Source organism: Pogonomyrmex barbatus, unplaced genomic scaffold (genome assembly GCF_055798465.1).
Source record: "Pogonomyrmex barbatus isolate J1 unplaced genomic scaffold, ASM5579846v1 scaffold1, whole genome shotgun sequence".
NCBI lineage: Eukaryota > Metazoa > Arthropoda > Insecta > Hymenoptera > Formicidae > Pogonomyrmex > Pogonomyrmex barbatus.
In genome coordinates this window covers 27,373,924-27,398,333 of record NW_028297098.1, presented here as the reverse complement: position 1 = coordinate 27,398,333, position 24,410 = coordinate 27,373,924, and the positions used below count along the sequence as shown (strand labels likewise).

Below are 24,410 nucleotides of genomic sequence, written 5' to 3'. Positions count from 1 at the left end.
GTGCGGCGCGGAGTGACCGATCGCCATCAACCACCGACCTCAAAGAGCGAGAGGTAACCTTACGCCACTATCGTCACCGCCCCCTCCGGCTGCCATCACCGTCGCTTCCCCGCCGCCGCCGCCGTCGCCGCCGGGCACAAATTAAATAGCCGTGCAGCGCACGTAGCCGTTTACTCTTACTACCCCTATGTTACGTGTGTGCCCCGCGCGCGCTCTGTCCCGTTTTTCATGCATCGTTGAATCCAATGTCTCTTTCGGGGGCTTTAACGGCTACTAATTTGAATCTCGCGAACGGCCCCCGCGCGCGGTTTTTCACCCCCGTATGGCCGGCCGGCCGGCGAGAAATCGCGCGAGAAATCAACCGTATTATCCCCGCTGTGGAGATTGAAACGAATTCCAAGCGAACCGGAAGGAAAAGAAGCGCGGATGTGTCTCTTTATTTCGTCGCGGTGTAATTGCCTTTTTTACCGAGGCACAAGAAACCTATGACGTGCGCACGCATTTCGCTTTGATGTGCACTCTCGCAGCGACGTGCAACGGTCGCTTTTAATTTTCTCCACGAACCCCCGACTCTTCGCGCAATTTCGATCGATTTTATTCGCCGGAGAAAAAGGAAATAACCTCAAGGTGGATGTGAATTCTTTAAGTGCATCCTGTTTAAGTGGAACTATATCAAGTGCTCGTTTCTAAACAAATTTACAATTCAGATGATATAGCCGGGAAAAGGACGTCTAAATTGATACTTAATTCTGGAAAAACATGTTTGAAACTTGTTTCATCTTGCGGAATACTTGGCGGACAATGGCAGCCATTGACTATTATTAGAAAGATATCTTCAAGCTTCCACGATGCATGTAATATACACGACAATCCAAGTATCTTAATACATGAAGTTGAAACGTTGTATCATTTTTATTTTTTTTTTTTTTAATTCTTTATGCTTATACTTTTCCAAAGACAGACATCTAATATTTTTCGTGTAAATTGTAAAAAAGTGAAATAAATATTTAATTTATATTTTAAAAAGAATGTCTAGTGTTTTTTTTTTTTTATTTCGTTTTCCGTTTCTCGTATTCAATATTCAATCTCTGCGCTCATTATACGATTCATTTATTCCTATTATTCACTTATTTTCGCATTCGTTTTTACGTCATTTATCTTTCGAGGTGAAAAGAGCTCGGGGGAGTACAATAAAATCAGAGTCTAATAAAAGGAGGGTTTGCCTTCAAATAAATGTTGAGAAAACTGTGTAGTGTAAATCTTTGTACGAAGTAAATGAATCTTCTTTCAAAAGAATATAAAATAAAAATCAGCTGTAATTTTCCCTATCCTGCTTCATCAAATATTTATCTTACTTTTATTCCAAATTTCTTTGAATGTTTCCAGATTGCTCGCAAAAATATTTATATATGTATATGTATGTACAGACCCGATGATTCAAAGAGGACCCGATAGACATAATTCTATTACACATTTTTGATCTTTTTTTATTAATATTGATCGATTATGTATATATATTATAACTTATAATAAATTACATAAATTAAGTAAAATATAAATAAATAAAATACACGTAGAATTTTTGATAAAAAATTTAGTTAAAAAATTTTTTAATCAAATTAAAATCAAGACTTTTAAATCAAATTAAGATAATCCAGAATTCTAGAAAAATAAAGAAAAAATATTTTTTTCTGGAGTTCAGGTCCGCTCTTGACGAGTATATGTGCATATAAATGTATAAATGTGTTATGTAATCGCAGTGTGATGTGTTAAGCTTTGTATTCACGATGCTAGAAATCGAGCCGAGCTTTCGAATAGAGAAAAAAATTGACCAATTGCAGTGACTATTTCCGCCAATTGATCAATATGATTGGTCAATTTTTTTTTCATCCGAGATCTCGGACCGATTTCTAACATCGTGAACACAAAGCTTTTAAGCTCAGGTCCATGGGTTCGCTAAGCCCAAACGACTGTGCGGATCAGTCGTCCCTGCGGAAATCGAATTCTCTCGACATCTGACGGATCTCAATACGACTACTTCGGAATTTCGAAGTATTGCGGTTGATAACAAGAATTATCTACGTACTTCTTTTTACCTTCCGTGCCTTGTTGGTCTCAGCTTCTCGTTTCGACCGTATTTTTAATATTTGCAATTGATAGCGGACGATAAAAGCGTATTCTTGCTGCGCAAATTCCAAAATCACCGACCGCAATTTCGTGCTATTTTTCCCATTTTTATTTTAATTATCTAGAAGACTTAATTATCCATGGCTTCCCAACAGATTATCAAAACATAAAAAAAGAGAACGTCTTATTAGCTACTTCGGAGATAAGACACATATAAAATCTATATTACTCGTATTCCCTTTAGAACTTAAAGAAAACTTCCCCGGAAAATGCATAGTCCATAATTGACATCCCTTTCCCATAAAAAAAAAAAAAAAAAAAAAAAAAATAATAAAGTTCGCGCTGCGTCTGCGGACTCAAAGCTCACAACTTCCCAAATATAAATAATTCTGGTCACTCGAGCGAAATATTCTCTTCGCCTTCAACAATAAGTACGTCGTAACGGAATGAGTCACGGTAATCTTATCGCCGCGATTCCTTGAGCCACTTTAAGAACGATCCGAATTCGTTCGAATACTTCGTTCGAATACTTCTATTTCTCGCGTAAAGTCTCGATTTTCGGGACAATCGAGCAGAGGGAGAAGGGAGAAGAGAGAGAGAGAGAGAGAAGGAGAGCGGGGGCGGATACCGAGCGAGTGCTTGGTGTACGCGTAACTCGATCGCTATGTGAAAGTCTTTAATGAGGATTTAAACGCCGGCGCAAAGTATCTCGAGGTCCCCCGAATGTAGATCACGAGGATAGGAGCGCACAGTAAGACGGATGACTGTGGTCAAACCGTAAGATTACACCGCAAGTACGCGGCCTCTCCTCTCTTTGCGGCTCGGCTCGCAGTCTCGCTGACAGTTCGCGGACAGTTGACAGCATGGGCGCGAGTCATTGCAAAACCTTCCGAAGAAGCTCGAGCCGGGACAGATCCGCCGCAACAGGTGTGTACCTCGCCTAGAAAAACTAACTGTGAAAAAGATTGCGAGAATCTGTAAACTCTGCGACAAAACTCTGGCCTCTATCGTTTCTATACGTCGCAACATTATGCTCCTACTGTATATCTAAATTCTGAGAAAATTTGGAGGAATTTGGAATTTCGTGAGAGTAAAAAAAAAAAAACTGGAAAAATCTGAATACATTTTCTTACGTAATATAATGTAATATCTTGAATATGAAAAAAAATGTATGTAATCTACTTTTGTGATAACCAAACATTCTTAGAATTTACATCTGCTGTTGGTACTGTCATTAAAATTTCATCGCACTTAGAACTGTCTTAATAACTATTTAAATTTCTCGATAAGAGAACACGAAAATTTTACATGAATTTCATATCAAATCCATGTACATGTTTTATATAAATTATATGAAACATTTTTCATTTTAACAAATTCAAAAAAAACTTTGTAATCGACTTCTCATTTAGTTATTTTCCTTTCTCTTTTCATCTTTTTCTCTTTCTCTTTCTCTTTCCCCGCTTCAACTTGCGATTATCGATTCGAGCGTCTTTTTTTTTTTTAATTTCGAGAGTCCTCCTAATTTTTTTTTTGCATTCTTGCAAGAAGCGTACAATTTCATTCAGTTACACAATTATGCTGTATAGTATTAGGGTGACCAGCAAATAATGAAAAAAGCGTATGTTGTGCTATGTGGCACGAGGACAAACTCAACGATCGAATTGCTCCGACAGTGCTGTACGAGGATCGATGCTGCGGTTTATCAGGACAATCGCTCTTGGACGAAGGTGGACCTTCGCCTTGACGGACATATCATTTTCGTGTCGTTTCCAGGGTAGGCCTTCGTCACATTTTTGGGCACGCGAATACAATATAAGCGAAGAGAATATTTTCGTCGTTATTAAAATAGCAATGCACGTCGAAGCGATCGCTCGTCGATCGGCATAAAAATACACGCTTCCTTCGTGGAGGTTATAGCTATAAGGAAATACGAATGGAGCAAAGAATCGTACGTCGGTTTCTATGGACGGGCCTGTGTAACAAGTTACGTTTCACTTTCCGATACCGCGCCGTCTAAAAGTGGAAACGCGAAGCGGTCGTCGGTCGCAAAAAAGGCGGCGGAAACTCGTTCGCGTTGCATTTCGCTCGAATAAAAAGCGATCGATACGTATGCAACGCGGAATAAATAGACGTCGACATTTCTTATATCTGATGACTTCCATGAATTTTTTATATATGTTTTTTCCTCATCTACTAATTATTAGGATAATTAGCTTTTATTCTTATTTCCTGTGTCGATATCTATCTATAATGTTTTTTTATTTGTTTTTTTTTTATTTCGGAATATATCGAGCGATGCGAGATGTCTATGTCACGTGCGAGTCGCGTTGCGTCGACGCAATGCGAAAATACGACGAAGCGAGGAAGTCCGATTATCCTCTGACGAAGCTGTTGCTTCACACGTTTGTCTTACTGGGCAATCTGGGAAACCTAAGGGAATTATCACCGATGATCGTTACTCATTAAGTCGCTGATAACCCGCTGAAGTAGTACGACTACTGATGCACGTACGAGATAACGAGAGATAGGTGGAATTCCCCGCTCTTTTCTTTGATATTTCCTTATGTTTATTGTATCGATCGTATGCTGCGTTACATAATCGATGCTGGTCATCATTTGTTATATGCATCTTTGTCGAGGATTTTTATTTTACTATGGAGATACCTGATGATGCGACTGACCGAAGGTACCACCTGTCATGGTGACTATTTTATTATTTACAGGCTGCTATGAAGACAACACAAAGAATTTGAGTGAATCTCTATTGTTCTTTTGCATTACCTCGCATTAGATGTACAGTTAAAGAGTATCATTTCTGTTTTCGCTTTTATCTTTATACAGAGATTTAAAATTATGACTAAATTATGACTTAGATTTGTACTATTTTATAACTTCTATAACCCTTTTCATCTCTGTTTTGATTATATCAAAATTGAATATCACATAACAGCAAAGAGAAAGGAAATTATAGTAAACACAATATAGCAGAAAATATCTCACGCGAATATTTAAAATAATTTGCTGTATTATATTTCTGAATCACCTGTTGCCATACACCTCTCTAAAATATATATTTATAATGAAAATTGTTGTAAATTAATACTAAAAATAACTGAATTGCTTCAGGCTCTTTAGAACAACATGATTATATCGAGGATGTGGTGTGCAAGCAGGAAGATATCAACGAAAATGAAATGAAACTGCTGTCCCTTGGAGGTAACAAAAGGAAAATTTTGCTGGTGAAACAAAAAGGAGAGTTACACGCGATTGGTACCAAATGCACGCATTATGGAGCTCTCTTACACACTGGTGCGTTGGGAGAAGGACGAGTGAGATGTCCGTGGCATGGCGCTTGTTTCAACATTAAAACTGGAGACATTGAAGATTATCCAGGCTTGGACTCTTTACCATGCTACAAGGTATCTCATTTACTGAACTCATTAAAGTTTTGTTCCGTGCCTTTAAATTACACATTTGTTCAATATGTCGTGTATCACTTTGATAGGTTCGCATAGATGAAGCCGGCCTCGTCCACGTAAGAGCGAAATGCAAAGATCTAGATGTTAACAAACGCAGCAAAGCTATGTCTACACGTGATCCTGAAAATACGAAAACAGTTGTAATAGTCGGCGGTGGACCAGCGGGTGCGACCTGTGCGGAAAGTCTGCGACAGGAGGGCTTTACAGGACGCATTGTTATGGTCTGCAGAGAGAATGTGGTACCATACGATCGAATAAAAGTATCTAAAATATTAAATTTTGATGTTCAAAAGGCAGTATTACGACCACCTACATTTTACAACGACCACAAGATCGAGACAAAACTTGGGATAGAAGCGACAGGTAAAAAAATAAGTCTCGACCTCAATATATACTTATTACTATGTATACTTATTACTTAAGTCATACAGTCTCACATTATTTTCATTTTATTTTATCTGTTACAGATCTAGACACTACTCAGAATATCGTCAAACTGAGTAATAATGAGAACTTGAAGTACGATTATTTATTTATGTGCACAGGCAGTAAGCCAAAGATGCCGAGTGTGCCTGGAGCAAATTTATCAAATATTTTTGTCCTACGAGATTACACCGATTCACAAGGCGTAAATGCCATCCTGTCTCCAGAAAAGCATGTAGTTGTACTAGGATTAAGTTTTATCGCCATGGAAGCCGCAGCTTATTGTATCGATAAATGTGCATCTATCACGATAATAGGACGCAATATTGTGCCTCTCAAAGGGATATTTGGTGCAGACATCGGTAATATAATTAGACAACAGTACGAGGCAAAAGGTAACAAAGTCATGCATGCATTAGCATACATTAGGCAAGCTTTCATGGTAATAGAAGTAATCGTAATTATTGTTTCTAGATGTGAAGTTTATTTTTCAAAACAACATCAAGCAATTTATTCCAAAAGAGAATGAAGAAAATGTTTTAGCTAAAGTCGAACTTATGGATGGTCAAATTCTGCCAGCGGATATAGCTATCATTGGAATAGGATCCACTTTCTATACAGATTGGATAAAGAAATCGTCTGTTCAAATGAAAGACAATGGTTCTATACCAGTAAATAAGGTATAATATTCCAAATATATTCTAGTTGATATATTCTAGTTTGATTATATCATTTCATATTTTAATAATTGGATATTAATTGTATTATAGTACCTAAGGACAAATGTAGAAAATATATATGCTGGAGGTGACATAGCTTACGCGCCAATATTTGGATCTGACGATACATTAGCTGCGATAGGTCATTTTTCTTTAGCTCATTATCATGGCAAAGTTGCAGCTCTAAACATATGCGGTAAAGAAACTGCTTTGAAGACTGTGCCATTCTTTTCGACGAACTTACTGAATAAAAATTATCGATATGCAGGTAATTTTTCGCATTAATATAAAAACGAATTTCATAAAATGGTTAATATAAAAATAAATTTCAATAAAATTTAATGATTTTCTTGATAAGTAATTTTTATCATTTATTTTCAGGCTACGGAAAACCTACTAGCATAAAGATTCATGGCTCCCTCGATAAACTGGAATTCTTCGCTTATTATCTTAAAGATGGCAAAGTAATAGGAATTGGCAGTGTCAATGCCGATCCTGTGGTAGCAGATTTTGCTAATCTGCTTTACGAGGGAAAAGTATTAACAGAAGAAGAAATTAATACAGACCCATTTGGTTGGATGAGAAATAAGCCAAAAGACATGGTAGTCCGATTTCAAGCGAGCTTTTTGGTTAATGTTTGATGCGACTTTAATTGTTTTGTACAAGTAATATAGTTTAATGCCTCAGAACAATGTCACAGTATTCATTTCAACTTTTACTTTATAGATTCTTTGTGTACTTAAACTTGTAATATATTTTATGATACAATCTTTATATTAAGAAATAATATATGTAATATATTCAATATTATACTGATTTAAAATATTATCAAAAAGAAGAAAGAAAATTAAATAACATTCTTGGATCCAACATTAATTTAATTTACAGAAATCTAAAGTCTAAAAGAGAATTACTCATGTAAACAGAATTACTCAACAAAACAGAATTACTCATGGCCATAGAAAGTTTTCAGTCCCATCCTTCTGTAACTCTCAAATGGCTTAGACGTTCGGCAATAGTAATTTCTTTTTGGAAGTTTTCGTATCTAAGTCGGATCATCTTTGCTGTATATGTTTCCTGTTTCTTCCCCTTCAAAGCTTCTTCCTTTCTTAAAGCTTTCATGTGACCGGAAGATTGTTCAGGCGTAAGATAAGGATGCCGTAGAATCAACATGTTTCGCTCTTCTCTCTCAAAGTCCATCTTCATCTTTAATAAATCATGCAGACTCGGTTTGTTAACTTTACGATTTTTCCTGCGTGAAGGAAAAATTTATAAAAAATTACATAAATGAACATATAACGAAGGAGCAATATTGTTACTCATAATTCGTTAATAATAATAAAATAATGAAAAAAATTAGTTTTCATATAAGCACTTACCCTCTGTATCTATACGGTATTTTATTGAAATATTTGTAGGCTAGCAGAACCGACCCAAGTCGCATTGTAAATCAAATTCTATATTATGAGAAAATTGTGAAAATATTTTAAATTTTTGTTATCCGTAGATATGAGTTATGTTTTCAGACAACACTTCAGCAACTCTCTGCTTTTTGGTTAGAATACAGTTAAGGTTATATATAAGAAAGTTAGATCCTTCTAGCCTTATATTACCCACAATGCAATGAAAATCGATCGCAATACGCAAATGCGATCGAGGAATTAAAAAATGCTAGTTTATTAGAAATGAAACTTGATCTAATAAATAATTAAGTTTTCAGAATATCATCTTACTTTTGATAAATTGTCGCATATGAGAAAAAGAATTAATTTTTCAATTTATTTTTAGTTTGATAATAATTAATTGATAATTGATTTAATATGTAGTAAACAAATATTCTTTTAGAAATTTGTATAACTTCTAATTCTATTGTCCAAAATATCATTTAAAAAGAATTTATAATAAATGAATGATTGTTAATCAAAATAAATTATTTTCATATCTCATTCTTTCCGTTTTTTATTTAGGATTTAAATTCACGTTATTTTTTATCACGTTATTTTTCATCCCAACTTTCGAAGGATGAATCAAAGGATGATACGAGCAAGGATTTCATTATAACTGTATTATATAGCTAAAGTGGACGAGGTACAGATATTGCCCTGCTCTGCAGTAGTAAGAACCAATTTTTCTACAATACAAATAGTATAATATTTCAAGAACACAGTCGATATTTTACAATAAGAGTTCCCTAATTCTTTCCTTTCGTGAAAAACCAACTTGCTTTTTAGCTCGAGTCGTTGCGCATTTCATAAATAAAAACTGGCACACAACTCGCTGCCTATTAATATCAATGGTATCTAAACTCTCCGGATTAGTGTGGCAACCTGTTAGATTAATCCTCAATAGCGAATGTAATTGCCTTAATATTTAGCACGATCTGAATTTCCTTCTTTTACTAAAGAGACTAGAATTACATTAAAGAAAAGAATTATGTTGAATATTATTTTGATTATTAACTGGCAGAGAATTGTGGCCTCTTTGCGCTGGCGGTTGATAAATCGGTTGCGTGCTCCGTTGTTGATTTCGTTTTTTATTGTATCCCTTATTCCCACCAACGGCACCGCTTCCACCTCGTCGAAATTCCATGCCTGCTGCAATCATTTTTTTGAAATAAAATTAATATCGAAATGTCTTACACATTAACAAGGAATATGATTATAAAATTTAATATCTGAAAATGAATTATCAATCATCTACCATTTATGTAATTGTGACTCTGATCGTAACGCGGCTGTCGATTGTTAAAACGCTGATCCTGCCGCCTTGTATCCGAAACCTGATCCTGAATCTGAAATTATCACGATAATTAACCGATGAAATATCGGCAACAAAGACATTACAATTTCATGTTATTTTACATACGTCATCTGTTATTGGTATACAATCCACCTGGAGCACTTCCTCATAGTTTTCAAATCCCTTAAATTGCACTACGCAAGTCCTCTCAGATACCCCAGTGACTTCGGCATTGTAATACTGTAAATTACATACAGAAATATTTAAATAATGCCTAATGTATAAAAACAAAGATAATACATACCCTATTATCCTCCCAGTACTTAGCCATACATTTGTCACCTACTCGCCATACCCACGTATTGTTGACGTTGTGACTACTGTAATTATTTTCACTTTTATGTATATTGGAATTCATGGACATCTTATTCCCAATGTTACTATTTGACTGATATCTAGGTTGATTCTTAAAATTTTGTTCATTTGCATTAGATGAATATACTTTAGGGGTTCCGTTTTGTTGCACTCGATTATGCCTATTATAAGAAGCATCATAAGAATGCCTATTTCTCGTCTCGGACTCGAGGTGATTATAATTTCTGCTACCGAGATTCTTTCCTTGTAACTCAGCTTGAATCTTGTTATAGTTATCATTACCACTATCGCTGGCGTTTGCATTACTAACACGCGACTGAGCAAACATATTTCTGTAATCATTCGGCTGAGAAGATTTCTGATACGCTTCTCTGCCGCCATCGTGCTGATACTGATACTGAGGTTCCTGGTTACGTTGAAACCGTGGTGGTTTGTTCTGCTGTGCGTGACTAGCGCCATTATATTGCGAGTACATGTTGGAATTACTGTTGTTCGTTCGTTTACTATTTTTATGTTCCTCTGAATATCTCGGAGGAGGTTGATAACTACGGCCACCTTTTTGATTTCTATCAGGCAAAAACAAATAATATAAATAAGGGCTACTACAATGTTTTGTTAAATATTTCATGATTCTTTAGATAATTACATACCGTCCACCTCTTCCACTTTGTGTATCGGTACCTCTCGATTCGAAACGATCTTGATTGCTTTCATTATTTTGCACGTAGTTGTTTTGCGACGAATTGGTTGTTTCGACGCTCTCTGGTTGCACAGGTAGTTTATCTTCGAGAAAATCGAATAGGGATATTTTTCCGCTACTAGGTTTACTCTCCTCGGTTTTCTTCTCTCGTTTACCACGTGGTTCTCGCAGTTCTCGAGATTCTTTAGTGTTACTGCAATAAAATTATAATACGATATTAACTAAGTACAATGACGTAAAATAATGAAAATAAATAAAATAAATTCCCTTACTTGTGTTTGCTATCGGTCCTTTGCAGGCTTCTCAGAGCTTTATCTACATTATTTCTGTTAACTCTCAAAGCATATTCCGCTTGCTCTATGGTAAATCCATGGTCTACAATTTTTTGTACGCTGTGATCTAATAACTAAGAAAAAAATATGTATAAATTAGATTTTAGATATCCATAAAATATTTTATAAGAGAAAATAAAAAAAATCAAACCTGTTTATTTCCACCGCCAAATACTTTCTTACTGCCCTGCTTGGCAGCTTCTGCTATTGCATCCTTACGTTGAGCCTCGAATTCTGTATTCTCCTTATTAGGCTTTTCTTTTTCCACTAAAGCTTTGAAGTTCTTATCTTGTTCTGAAACTTTTATTATTTTTTTACCAAATGGAATCCATGGTGGTGGTCCACCTTCTTCAGCAGATCTTACTCGAGTGTGTGAAGCCAATTTCTGTAACAAAAACAGTCCTATATGTTTACCTACATCAAGATTACTTATTAATATCAAAGTAAAATAGTATAGTACAATACTAATATCTTTTTAAAGAAACTGCAGTTTACCTTATTTAATTCCCACTTTTCCACTAAATTGGCAACTTTTCCTCCAAGTACAGAAACTAAATGAGATGGTCTCAATAAAAGAAGACCGTGCGACACAGGTAAAGTTCCTGACTTTATTAATATCTTTGTACCAGGTGGCGTATTTAAACTATAACATATAAAATAAATGATTAGATAAAAAAAAAACTGGAAAAATAATATAACAGACACAATCCAATCCCTTACCTTAAAGTCGATATATGTTCAACTTCTAAGGCTTGAAAATTATTTTTTCCATCTGTCAACGATAATTTTAACATTCGAGGGGCTGCCTTCGATTCCTCATTTCCTTTGGGTGCAGACACGTTACGTATTTTTTGTATTTGTAGCACAATATTACCCTGACTGATATCTCCATTTCCACTGCCAATCTCTCTCAAGTCGAGCTGTAAATAATTTAATCTTTTCTCTTTCACTCGTGTCTTTCAATTAACTCCTTATGCTGCAAAGCCCAATAGCTTGTTTATAAAAAAAAAAAAATCACGCAATACATACGTCTAGCAGTCGTTTTACTATCTTCTGCATATCCGTCACGTTACCCGAATCGGTTGCTATATTATAACCATGATCAGACAAATACCTAATAAAAGAGGGACAATACGCACAAATAAATATACACAAATTAATATAAACAACAGCTGCGATTATTGAACTTCAAGCGATCGTGAATCACTCGCGTAGAGACAAATAAATCCTTTCTTCTAGAACATCAGAACAAGAGTAAACGAGTACACTCTACTCACCATCCCAATGCCTCCAAACTCTCCATGTCCGTACAGAATTCTCGCTCTCTGTTCGACAAGGAAAATTCGCTCGCGTCTCATTGAATCGACGCAGCCACCGTCTCTTTATTACGTGCCGTACGTGAATGTGCAACTCGTCGCACGCGACCGCGCGTATACAAACATCTGACAGCTGACACGCGTTTCAAGGTGCGATACGGCGGATCGTCGGAGGAAAAAATCGAGCCCTCGGAGATCACGACGATTCGGCCGTTCGAGCACTTCGAATCTCGTCGAGCTGCGGTTTCCGCAGGCACGGCTTGAGACAGAATCGCACCGGTGCGGCGATCAACAAAACACTCAAACGTAGGAACCGCACCTATTCAATCTGAAAACACTCGTCGCCATCTTGCATACTCGGTGCGAGCGTGTGTGTTCCAGCCATAGTCGTAAAAATAACCGACCGAGCAACCGGGTGCGCCTTCCATGCCAATGCTTCAGCAGCCACGCGCAAAGCGGTTTTAAATTATTAATAATAAAAATATGAAAATAGTGCGACAATAATGACATGAGAAGTATTAAATAATATAATAAGTGATGTATGTGTTTTATAAAATTTGTATATTCGAAATTTACTATGCAAATGGATAATAAATTTTAATTATATGATTTTGAATAAACAATTGCTTTTTTTTAATTAAATATTAATATGATTCTCGTGATATTGCATTTATTCTGCAATATCCGGATGAAATTGATCATATTTCGAACTTTTTGAATTTTTTGTCGTCATTTCATTAATTTAATATTTTGATATTTGACAATAATATTCATACATACAATGTTTTGTGAAATTTATTATTTAAAGATTTAATCGTACAGAGCAACTGGCAAAAATCATATTATATTTCGTAATGGATATATTTATTTTTGACTTTTACTTGTACGTTTATTCTTTTATAATTTGAAATAATAATATAAATATTTGTTACTATTTGCTATTCAAGATTTGCATACAAAGTGAGCATCTAAATGCAAAGAGATACAATAATATCTATGAATGATGTATAAAGTTATTTTCCAATTTCTTTCACTACACAACTTCATGTTGCAATTTAATTTAATAAGTAAAGAATAAAAATAATAATAAATAAATAAATAAATAAATATTAAATAGATGTGCATATGATTAATGTCTAGTTCATTATTTTGCGGTTTTATTATTTTTGATAATAAAATTACTTTCACGAATAATCATACGTTTCATAATGAAAAATTCGTCGCTGAGTGCATCGCATCGCGCCGACGGTACAAACATGCGAGAATTCCAATGAAAAAGCTCCGTGTGACCGTAGTATTACTTATATATAAATGAAATGTATTGATTATGTAAGATTAACTGAAATATGTGACAATAATTAGACTTAAGTATATTCATTCCAAAATTATATTTTATAAAAGTTTATTTGTATTAAAATTATTTAAAAATAATACTTGATAAATCTATGAATCAATCAAAAAAATGAAATAAAAAATATAGAAATTATTAGAAAATAAGTGTAGGGAATAAACGTGCAAGTAATGATTATGAATATTTGATGTAATATCCGATAAAAATTGCAGACAATATAATATCCAAAATCGGGATGACGTTTTAAAAAGATTATATATAATAAAAGATTATATCTTCCAATTTTAAATTTGGAAATTGTGTTTTCTGGAACAGATCAATTTGTAGAGGCCCTCCACCACCCCCGCCAATTTTGATCGACGATTCTCTTTTCTTTACATGTATATTTTAAATTCTTTTACATTTATTATTTTTTATACAATATAATTTAATATTGAAAATATATAAAAATAAAGTTAAATACTTTCGCCATAACTTGAACCACTTGCCATCGTATTGTTTATATAAATAATCCTTATTGCATAATTAACATGTAAAAATCTATATTTTTATATTCTATGTGTCGCCACATTTACAATTTTGCATAATTCTCTTTAAAAATGGGTTTAATTAATAATGTAAACCTTACAAAAGAGAAATCCGTTTAATTTTTTTGTTTGAGATGAATACAAGCAGCGCTATATTGCATGCCAATCCCTTATGGGAGGGGAATTCAAAATTGGCGTGCAAGATAACGTAAAAACTACTCATCTAATTGAGTTCTTCTTGCATACATTTAGATTTAAATACATTCTTCATAACTTGAATCTCTATTTGCAATTGTGTCGTTTATATAAATAATTCTTATTGCATAATTAATTTGTGAAAATCGATATTTTCGTGTCGCCACTTTTACAATATCGCATTATTAAGCATGAGATAAAATAGGTTGAAGAATTTCCTTCTCTTTTTGAAAAGAACGGACCTTAATTAATCTATGGACTAGGATTCGGGGAGATACAAATAAATACATCATGTGTGTCTTGTGACGGATTTTCGGAAGAGGCCTTGCCTTTCAAAGTTATTGTTATGAATTGGAATTTTTTTGGATTTTTCAGAAAGGTAAAAAAGATTCAAGTATCTGCATTTTGCACAAGAGATTTTTGTACAAAGGATTTAATACCTAAAATTGATGCCAATTCATAGTCGTCAGTAAAATTTAATACAAATATTGCATTTGTGTGTATATAGATCATATATTGCATCATTCTGCTGTACATTTAATTTCAAAATGGTTTGTATAAAATGGTTTTAAGACCAAAGTAATATTTCAAAGTTTAGTACCGCTTGGAAGTGTATCATTTTGGAAAATAAATTATCGTACGACGGTGGCTTGATTAACCCTTGAATGATGATTGCTTCAATTAGGATCAACGATTACTACTTGGGTGGAGCAGCCGCTAAACAAACTTTGAAATTACCGTTTACAATGAGTCCGAATGGATACTAATTTTGAAAATGACAAAAGCATGTGATATACGTGATATATAACCAAGACTCACCTTTATTGAATTAGTAACATCTCATTTTTTTTTTTTTTATTAAGAAATATTATATATAAAAAATATATACTTATTAAATGATTCAAAAAGAGCAAATTATATGATTCAAAATAACAATTTAGACTAAATATCTTTGTTTAATTTATCAGAATTTATTGTAATGTTAGAGTAATAAATAATTATATATTATGTTTAGAGAGTTGTGATTTATTTTAGACTGAAAATTTTTACTTTTAAAAATGTTTCAAGAGACCGATTGCTTAGCGCTCGCCAGATTAAGATTCTGTGCAATAAAAGTGCCATATACCATATTTATTTTAGCGGCAAAGATCATTCAATTTCTTGGAGCAATTATCAAGATAATATTAAATTAACAGATCATTTCTACAGGCAGCGGATGGCTTGATTGTCACATCCAAATTCCTATTCGAAAGTAGGGCCTCGTGAAACAAGAGTCCTAAGAAGCGGTCCTAAGTGTACGAGTGTATCGTAACGCATCGCGTACGCGATGTACACACGCGTGTACACGTGTGTATGTACACGTGTTAGCGCATATGTGCCAATGTGTTCCCCACTTTCGTTGGTCTCTCCCCCCCCCTCCCTCGTGGATTTTCCTCGTGCATCAGCTCGCACACAATGGCTCGCACTATAGTCAGGCCACGATAGGTAGTAACGCGTACGCAACGTGTATGGTATAGTAAGCGATGACTCGAGAGAAGCGAGAGAAAAAGAGAGAGAATGGAAGAGAGACGGAGGGACTCTACTACGAGAAGCCGCAAAGGGAGGGAGAACAGGAGGGAAACAGAAGGACAGAGATCGAAAGAGAGAGTGTGAGCGAGGCAGAAGTTCACTCGGTCTTACCGTTTCAGTTTCATTCCGACTCGGTCTGAAATCGCGCGCGTCTCACTTGGCCCCGCTTTGATTTCCGAATTTCTCTCGAATTGGTGATAAAATCGAATTCGAGCCGACATCGCGAAACCTAGACATTTTTCCGAAACGAGGGAGCCCCTCGTCGTCATTTCTTCCGTGGAGACCTCCGGGGAGGCTTTCCACGAGGGAGAAAGGAATCGTTTGTTTCTTCCGCCGATTGCTGCCGGCTGGAGAGAAAGGGACCCGGCCAGGAACCAGCGTGAGTAAAGATGTTGAGCAATTGATCGGCGTTAGAGGATATATTTAATTATCCGTGGTTTCTCACGAAAATAATTTTTTCTCTCTGCCTCGTCTCGAAGTTTGCCAAAGGAACGTTTGCCAAAGTTGCCACGCGGTGATTCATCGGCGAACCGCCATTTAACGCACGTCGGTTAAATATGAATCATTTCAGTTTTATGTTTTATGTTTTATGGCGACTTGTTATGTCCCGCAAAAAGTGGAAGTTTCAATGAGAAATATCCACTTTTTGTAGGAACTCGTTCTGAGAATGTTTAACGTTTGAAATTGACATTAACGTCGGTAGAAGCGAAGTCGCCAGCACGCATAAATAGTCACGTGGACTTATTTCAATTTTAAGATAAACAGCTCGCTTAACTTAACGGTTTTATTATAACATTGTGTTAAAGACGTGAATCAGAAAGGAAGTATAATTAGAGATCATCTAGTTCATTGAGAAAATATGTGGATTAACTTACGCCCACAATAGATGTTACGCTCAGATAACATCAATCTGCCAAATGGCCAAATGGGAATAATAATAGAAACTTTCTTAATGTGTTAATTGAATTTACACCTAACGACTGCGATGACTAATAAATGAGAAAGTTGCTGAGCGTGCGATTAATTGCGAATTTACCGCTCAGTTTTATTGTCTTTATGTTTTCACGTAATCTTTATATCATTTCATATCATTTTGACAAGGCAAATTCTGATTATTGTTAACTTAAAAATCTGGCGAATAAACTCATGATAATTAAATTAATTTACTCTTCATCAAGTTGTTATGTCGTCAAATTTGTTGATTTTTATTAGTTTTTATTAAGGAAAATAAAAGTTTTATTTCTTAAACTTTAGTTTTCTGTTTCAAATTTTCTGACAAGCAAACGATTAAAAAAATATTTTATAAAAAATATGTGATTAATATAAAACATTTTGGAGTATTAAACGAAAGTTTTCTCTATATTAATATTATTATAATAATATAATAATATTAATATAATTATAATTAATTAGAATATATATATATATATATATATATATATATCTACATACATACATATATATAATGTATTTCAACACATTTACAGCCAGAAAAAGACTTGATTTACAAATTTTTTCTTATCTCACATATCTATCTATATCTTATTCTACCTGCACTAAAAAAGAAAAGAAATTCCTATCCTATCTATTTATATTGCATTTTAATATAGTCCTTAAATACAGTTATCATATTTTCTTTTCCTTCTCATATCTTGTATCTGTTTTACATTATACCATACAGTTTCTTATCGTTTTCTTAAATTTTTATTCTTATCGCTTTCTTAAATTTTTATTCGTGTTATCCCCATCTCGTCTTATCATACCGTATCATCTCCTTGATTCCTACTTCTCTTCCTTACTTCTTTTTGTTTCCATAACTTTTTTAGAATGTCCCTTTTTTCCTCATAATATCATATTAATTATAATATTATTATTACAAATTATTATAAATATTATAATTAATATATTATAATTAATATTTCCAAGCATCTCAACTATATTACAAGAAAAATATTCCTATCTGTACAACAGTCATAAAATGTGCTGCATTTAACTACAAGAATTAGTCAATATTTGCTTGCAGAAAGGTCTTTTCGCAAGTCGAATATTTTAAATATGATAATATTTAAATCGTCTCGTAACGATTAATCAACATAACGAGAAGTCTCGCAAGAAAAAAACGCGTGCGATGTTTCGTTCCACATAAATCATAATCTAAGCGAAAGAGTACCGAGATCATTTCGACGAGTCTCCTCGCAGCTTCGAAAATGCCACGCAATCGTTTTACATGCCGGTCGTTATGTCGCAAGGCCGGCACTATTGATTCTCCCTCGATTATCGTGTTTATGAAAATCACCGTCGCGCGATGATAGACGCTCGTAAAATCGCGAGAGCAACGATACGCAACGACGCCGCGTTGGAACGTGCTCCGATTACACGTGTCAGGTTGCGAAGGAAGCGCGATGGCCACGAGACGGGTTGGCTAAACTAGGAGGAGACCAGATCGCGCTATCTGAAAATATTATCTGAATGAATAAAGCCCGTCGACCTCGGGACTCGAGATTTAGCTTTCGATTCATCGAAGGGCCGCGCCTTAGACCTCCGGCTTCTGCCTACTCGGTGAACGTTCCTCTCCCGCTTACGTTTCCTCTCGACGCGATCCTCCGCGAATGATTCTCTCCGACGATTCTTCCACCAACGAGATTGTTCGCAGGTGTGCGCGTTATATGTATATTTATTTTTAACGTACGGAAAAGAAACGTTTCGCCTACTCGTTCTCGCATCGGATAAACGCGCGATTGTGTCTCTCGAGAAAAGCGTGATCATCTCGAAGGCTAATATTGAACGACGAGAAAATAATTCTAGAAAGATATATTTACTCGTGTGCACAGAAAAAAAAATAGTCTTAAAGCAAGACAAATATTTTCATACATATAAACAAGAATATTATAATTTAAAAAAAAAAAAATCTTAATCTTAATTTAATATTTATATTTTGTTCAACTCGAAACCAAAAATCTTTTATGAAGATTATAATATTCTTGCTCATATGAAAATATATGAGAATATATATATATATATATATATATATATATATATATATATATTTGCAAATTCAAAGACCTAAAGAAAATTTTCCTAAGAATATAATATAATATATAGTTTTGATTTATATAAGATTAATTTTTTCTTTCACATATGCCTTTCCACTTTTCGAACACGGAATCGACGACTGCGGAATCGTACGAGATTACGTCGTAACGTCTCGTAGTTAATAAGCAAATGAATATTCGCTTCATCGCTTCGAGAAAAAGACGATATCGCTCGATGTGTAAGCGTAAACGCATACCTTCGTCAGCATTTCACGAGAACTACGACGCGATTCTAGCGGATGATGTCACAAGATTTTAATCGGAGTGTTCGCGTACGTACTACTTTGCCGAGACCGAGTGATTTATTAATGAACGTCAGCGTCATCCTAGGCGGTGCAGTTTTTTCTTAGGAATAATCTAGAAGGCACTTCATGACTTCTTGGCGCCAGTTCGAGCTGCCAGTTCCAACTCTAAAGGCACGTAGCTTTGCGCGCGAGGTGTTCCAGATGCAGATGAATCATCTTTTATCGCATTGCGAATCTTCGACACCCGCAGCTGTGAAAAATAATTTAATTCGACTTCAAGATCGATTAACTCTTTCTCGGACTTTCTCGCTTTTTCTACAAACCGCTTTGGAAGTGACACGACGGATGCGGACACGTTGGGTTTCCGACCGTCGGAAGAGAGAAGAGGCAACTCAAAAGATGAGGAAGAAATTCTTCCGTGGCTTCTTTTCGCTTCGCGGAATAAGGAATAATCGAATTGCGGTTGACATAGAGCGAGAAGTGACCTAAGCGTTTCGCAAGATAAGACGGAGGAAATCCTGCACCTCGGCCGCGTCGCTTGCGAGACGCGGGATTGCAAGTGCGAAGCATCGTCGCTTCGCTCCGGGCCGTGGATTACTTAATGCGCGAGGAGAAGCCACTTTCTCTCTCGATCTCCCGGCGTAACTCGGTATTTTCACGACGGCATATTATACCGGTGCGTGACCGAGGTCTGTATAACGCGTTACAAAACACGCAACCTTATGTGGGCGCGGTATGCAATATTGTGCGAAGCGATAGCGATCGACGCGCGCGCAAAACGTCCATTCTTCGGGACCGCATTGCGCCGCATCGGACGTGTATGTTCGCGTAGAATGCGATGCGTACGAGCGACAGGTGAACGTGTTCTTCAGAAAGAAAAAAAAAAAACCTGGGGCGAACACGCTAGGAGAATCACACGAGCGCGCGCGCGCGCGCGATTTACGACGATTTACTACGGATGTAAAGATCGGACGTACCTTTCTGGTTACGTGTTCGACGTAACAATAGCGTGCGATTGAGCCGTGTGCGCAGTATTTTCAAAACAGGAAGTCGCCGATTCTGCTTCCCGAACCGTAAATATTCGCGTTGAACGCTCATTTCAGCTCTTAGCTCATAAATAGTTATTAGGACTTGGCCCGACTCAGTACGAATTATTGCGCTAGGGAAATGGGGAACGGCGGAAGGGGGGAGGAGGGAGTACTTAATGAGATTAGATTTTAGCCTAATTCACGGGGCACATAATTGGATGGACAACAGAAAACGAGTAATTCGGAATTAGAGTTGAATTAGAGTTCGAGTGAAATCTGTTTGTAATTAAGCGACGAGTGATTTTTCACATTTGCTGCACGCGAGAATTGCACAATTAAAAAATTCGCGTTTCATCGCGAGTTTCGTCGCCCGACATTTTTCGACATCTGATGAAAATTCAGAGAATCCGACGCCTATGGATGTACGGTCAAGGCTATGGTGGACGGCCAAGGTACTTCAAACTAGGCCAAACATAAGTCTGATGTCACTGAGATGTGCGACATAATTACAAACGGTGTACGTGACCGTAATAAAAATTCGTTTAATTATACGTTCGTCGAGACTCGTGATCTTCGAGTCTAATATTATTACGTAAGCAAAAAAGAGAGAACAAAGTAATACAATGGAAATAATAATATAAAGAAAGAAAAATAAAAGTATATAGCGAAACTTGGATTTTACAATTAATTTTAATAAAAAAAATTATTTTTTTAATACGTTTTATATTCTTATTTTATTATACAAAATAATAGCTACAATGCCGTCAATTCACGACGACGAATTAATACTTGTCACGCGTCACACTTTACCTTCTTAACATTCTCGCGTTTTATTGTTAACTCTATTAGCATTTTCTTGTTTATCGGTCTGTTAACAGAATTTCACAGATAAGAGGAAATGGGATACGGCACAGAGATGGATGGCTGTGGACGTTTCATGAAATATTCCCTATTCTTCACGAACTTTGTCATCTTCGTAAGTTCCAGTCTATGTGGCTTTGCTGAAGATTTACGCGTTATAGTGTAGACAGACTAAATTTTCTATTAATTTATGTTCTAGATTGGCGGGATTATCGTAACGGGTCTGGGCGTGTGGGCCTTGGTTGACAAAGTGCCATGGATAGGCGAGCTCGTGGGGAACGATTTGTTAACCGGCGCAGTTTACGTTTTACTGGTTGGGGGAATCGTCGTGGCGTTTATCGCCTTTTTCGGATGTGTCGGTGCAGTACGGGAAGTCAAGTGCATGCTTCTGACAGTGAGTATCAAGAACTTAACTCGGACTCTAACTCGGATGAATACCTTAATTTGCAACGTTATCTTTTGATAAATTAATTTCTGTTTTAAAAAAAAACAGTTTATCTCAAATTGATTAGATTTTATCATATTCTCGAAATTCAAGTCATTGAAATTTATTAAGAGATCAGCTCGTGTAACAGCTGATTCGTAAAGTCCAAGGAGGTGGAGAGTCAAACTTATGATATTAAAAAGAAGGATAGAAATGAGAGAGGTGGACTTAGTGGACTCTCTCTTATTTTTATTTTTCTTCATAAAAAAAATCTATTTTCTTTCAGTACTTCATAATTGTATTCTTGCTGTTTGTAACCATGCTCATCGGTGGCGTTCTGGGGTATGTTTTCCGCGAGAAATTACTTAGCACCGTAGACAGAGAGATGAAAAGTTCACTCCGACTTTACGATCAACGTAAATCCATTCGCGACGCTTGGGATGCTACACAATCGACGGTAGGTAGTTCTGCACGGATGTTATATGAATAAGAGTTTAATTTTATCAAATAATTAAATTCGACAAAGTTTTAAGTGCGCGCTTTATTTTCCTCGAATCTAATTATTGTTCGAAATTTCTCGGAAGCTAATTCAGTATTCTTGATTTTTTTGTAAATTTAGCTCCACTGTTGCGGCGTTAACGACTTTCGGGACTGGGGAAGGGTTGGTCTAGGTCTGCCGGACAGTTGTTGTCGAGAAATTCAACCTGGCCAGGTAAATATCAATTGCGCAATGCGATCGCAAATTAGATAAAATAATTAATCAATCGGACGTGCCCATAATTAATAACACTTTGCTGCGCAAATCGATTTCGCAACGTAAAATATATTTATAATAGCAATGATTACAGAAATGATTTTTTTCGCTATTCATGCCTTATAATAATCATTTTTATTAAAAAATTAATTAAAGATCAATCAAGTCTTGAACTTTTTACGGAAATAAACAAAATCATAGCTCATATTTGTAAAATAATAAAAGAAAAACAAAAGCGAGCAGAAACGAGCAAAGAGAATCAATTTTTTTGTTTCTTAAATAAATTACCAAAGAAGTAAAATCTAATTTTTAAAAGACTTTTTTGTTCATTCTTCTCTTGTCGTTTTTTAAATGGAATTTTTCTTTGTAAGTCCAATGACTCATTTTCCGGAATCCGCATTAAAGACTCGTAATTATTCACAACTCGACTCGAATAATTATTCGCGGCTTAAACGATTCTTTACACGACCCACCGATTTCCCTCAATTGAATACCGTCAATTTGGCTACAATTACTTAATCGACCGAGGCTTAACCGCCCTGGTCTGAGCCTCTCACACTTTCACTCCTCTGATCGGCTTTCTCGCGAGTGAGGAATCTCACTTCTTATGATCGTCCAATTTGCTCCCAGCGATTCCATTGCAACGCCGGCCCGGACACGGCAAATCCTTCCAATACTTGGGTGGATGGTTGCATCAACAGTACGCAAATCTACATGCAACAACACGCGGCTGTTATGGGTGGCGCTGGTATTGCGGTCGCATGTCTTATGGTAAGATGCAGATGTTTGTTATTCATTTCTTATTCATAATATTCAAATTGAAATCTTAATGTTATAAATCAATCCAAATCCGAAACAAGTGTTCCTTTTACGATTAAGTTAATTTGGAAATTATTTTTCTTTATCCTTGTCTCTTAAAAATGATTTTGATTGATATATCGTGATTAAACAAATACTTTCTTTCTCGTATCTTATCTTTTATTATTTATTGAATAATGCCGTTTTAATGTGTTTGAATTATTACAGTTCTTCGGCATGATATTCTCCTGCGCACTCTTTAAAATGATCGAATGACAACGAAACACTATAGCCTAAGAGCTATCACTGTTTTCAAGAAAAGGACCAAGGAAGTCTTCGAAATCCACAAAAACATTCACGTGATTTACCAATCAATAAAATTACTCAATGCCATAAACACAGCTAATTATATCGTGATAATCAAAAGGACAAATCTGATTGTACAAATCTCGTTGATTTATTACACATATATTAGCATTACGCATCATGATTACCATTATTTTTTATATTTTTTGTGATGTAATTTATATATTTAAGATATATATTCATTTAATTACATATATTATTAGTATGATAATATATCATATACTTTATATATCTCGTGCCGTAATAAAAACAATATGTAATATAATATAGCGCATCTGTACAAACCTTTCCATAATCATTTACTTTTGATAGATATCGAATAAAGATCGCTATCGAAGTTTTGTCTATTATAACAAAAAACATATTTAACTTTTGTGTTCTATTTTTCTAATATAATAATTTATAATCACGCGTTCGCATATGTAGAGGATCTGATAATTATATACTTTAATTGCATATTCCGAAGAATAATTAATTGTTGTAAAATCATTTATCCTGTAACCAACAATTTCATTCGTAAGGTATTAAGCGATTTAATCTTGATAATTCAAAAATTTATAAGCAATTATATTTCATTATGGATTAAGATTACGCCAGCTTTATTAGAAACTATTATGATTATATGTATAGATATATAATTTATATACTATAGAGATGGATAATTTTTTCATATTAAAATAAAATTTGATTATGTGTAAATAACAGATCGATATATATGTTGCAGAGTATATTCATATTCACGATATTAAAAACTTCGACTTTGACTCTTTAGAATTGTTTCACAAAAAAAACCATTCTATTTTCTATAATTTTTATCAACTTTTAGTATTTCGTTTTTTCTATAGGATAAATAATATATTAATAAGTTTTGCTTTATGTTTACCTTACTTCTATGTTATTTACGATTACTGCATTAAAGTATAACGAAACGTTATAATACGAGAGTCTCATTAAATTAACCTGCCTCGCTACTCCATCTGTCAATTT

The 24,410-nt window shown here is 35.2% G+C and overlaps 4 protein-coding genes across 11 annotated transcripts; 2 read left to right on the top strand and 2 right to left on the bottom strand.

Moving 5' to 3' along the window:
• Positions 1 to 2,761: 2,761 nt before the first annotated feature.
• Positions 2,762 to 7,621, top strand: LOC105422839 (apoptosis-inducing factor 3). 4 transcript variants are annotated; one of them, XM_011632378.3, is made up of 7 exons: positions 2,762 to 3,054; positions 5,257 to 5,549; positions 5,636 to 5,972; positions 6,077 to 6,427; positions 6,507 to 6,712; positions 6,803 to 7,019; positions 7,133 to 7,621. In XM_011632378.3, the coding sequence occupies exons 1-7, from the start codon at positions 2,991 to 2,993 to the stop codon at positions 7,390 to 7,392; spliced, it is 1,728 nt and encodes a 575-aa protein (XP_011630680.2). In that variant the 5' UTR covers positions 2,762 to 2,990; the 3' UTR covers positions 7,393 to 7,621. The 4 variants fall into 4 exon arrangements, with proteins under 4 accessions (XP_011630680.2, XP_011630677.2, XP_011630678.2 ...); XM_011632375.3 differs by lacking the exon at positions 2,762 to 3,054 and adding an exon at positions 3,711 to 3,904; XM_011632376.3 differs by lacking the exon at positions 2,762 to 3,054 and adding an exon at positions 4,416 to 4,831.
• On the bottom strand, positions 7,375 to 8,396 carry LOC105422841 (uncharacterized). Its single transcript, XM_011632379.3, has 2 exons — positions 8,131 to 8,396; positions 7,375 to 8,003 (listed from the first exon to the last, which is right to left on the bottom strand). Exons 1-2 carry the CDS (start codon positions 8,193 to 8,195, stop codon positions 7,721 to 7,723), a joined length of 348 nt encoding a protein of 115 aa, XP_011630681.1. The 5' UTR covers positions 8,196 to 8,396; the 3' UTR covers positions 7,375 to 7,720.
• A 403-nt stretch (positions 8,397 to 8,799) lies between these two features.
• Positions 8,800 to 12,594, bottom strand: Tdrd3 (Tudor domain containing 3). 4 transcript variants are annotated; one of them, XM_011632373.2, is made up of 11 exons: positions 12,175 to 12,594; positions 11,927 to 12,011; positions 11,618 to 11,817; positions 11,393 to 11,540; positions 11,049 to 11,282; positions 10,838 to 10,971; positions 10,516 to 10,758; positions 9,795 to 10,431; positions 9,617 to 9,730; positions 9,452 to 9,548; positions 8,800 to 9,342 (listed from the first exon to the last, which is right to left on the bottom strand). In XM_011632373.2, the coding sequence occupies exons 1-11, from the start codon at positions 12,198 to 12,200 to the stop codon at positions 9,170 to 9,172; spliced, it is 2,091 nt and encodes a 696-aa protein (XP_011630675.2). In that variant the 5' UTR covers positions 12,201 to 12,594; the 3' UTR covers positions 8,800 to 9,169. The 4 variants fall into 4 exon arrangements, with proteins under 4 accessions (XP_011630675.2, XP_011630674.2, XP_088931875.1 ...); XM_011632372.2 differs by having other exon boundaries at positions 8,800 to 9,345; positions 12,175 to 12,593; XM_089075749.1 differs by having other exon boundaries at positions 9,452 to 9,542; positions 12,175 to 12,593.
• A 3,344-nt stretch (positions 12,595 to 15,938) lies between these two features.
• Tsp74F (Tetraspanin 74F) lies at positions 15,939 to 24,360 on the top strand. 2 transcript variants are annotated; one of them, XM_011632370.3, is made up of 7 exons: positions 15,939 to 16,234; positions 21,099 to 21,196; positions 21,281 to 21,475; positions 21,792 to 21,962; positions 22,125 to 22,217; positions 22,890 to 23,030; positions 23,286 to 24,360. In XM_011632370.3, exons 2-7 carry the CDS (start codon positions 21,119 to 21,121, stop codon positions 23,331 to 23,333), a joined length of 726 nt encoding a protein of 241 aa, XP_011630672.1. In that variant the 5' UTR covers positions 15,939 to 16,234; positions 21,099 to 21,118; the 3' UTR covers positions 23,334 to 24,360. The 2 variants fall into 2 exon arrangements, with proteins under 2 accessions (XP_011630672.1, XP_011630673.1); XM_011632371.3 differs by lacking the exon at positions 15,939 to 16,234 and adding an exon at positions 19,354 to 20,737.
• Positions 24,361 to 24,410: the final 50 nt, after the last annotated feature.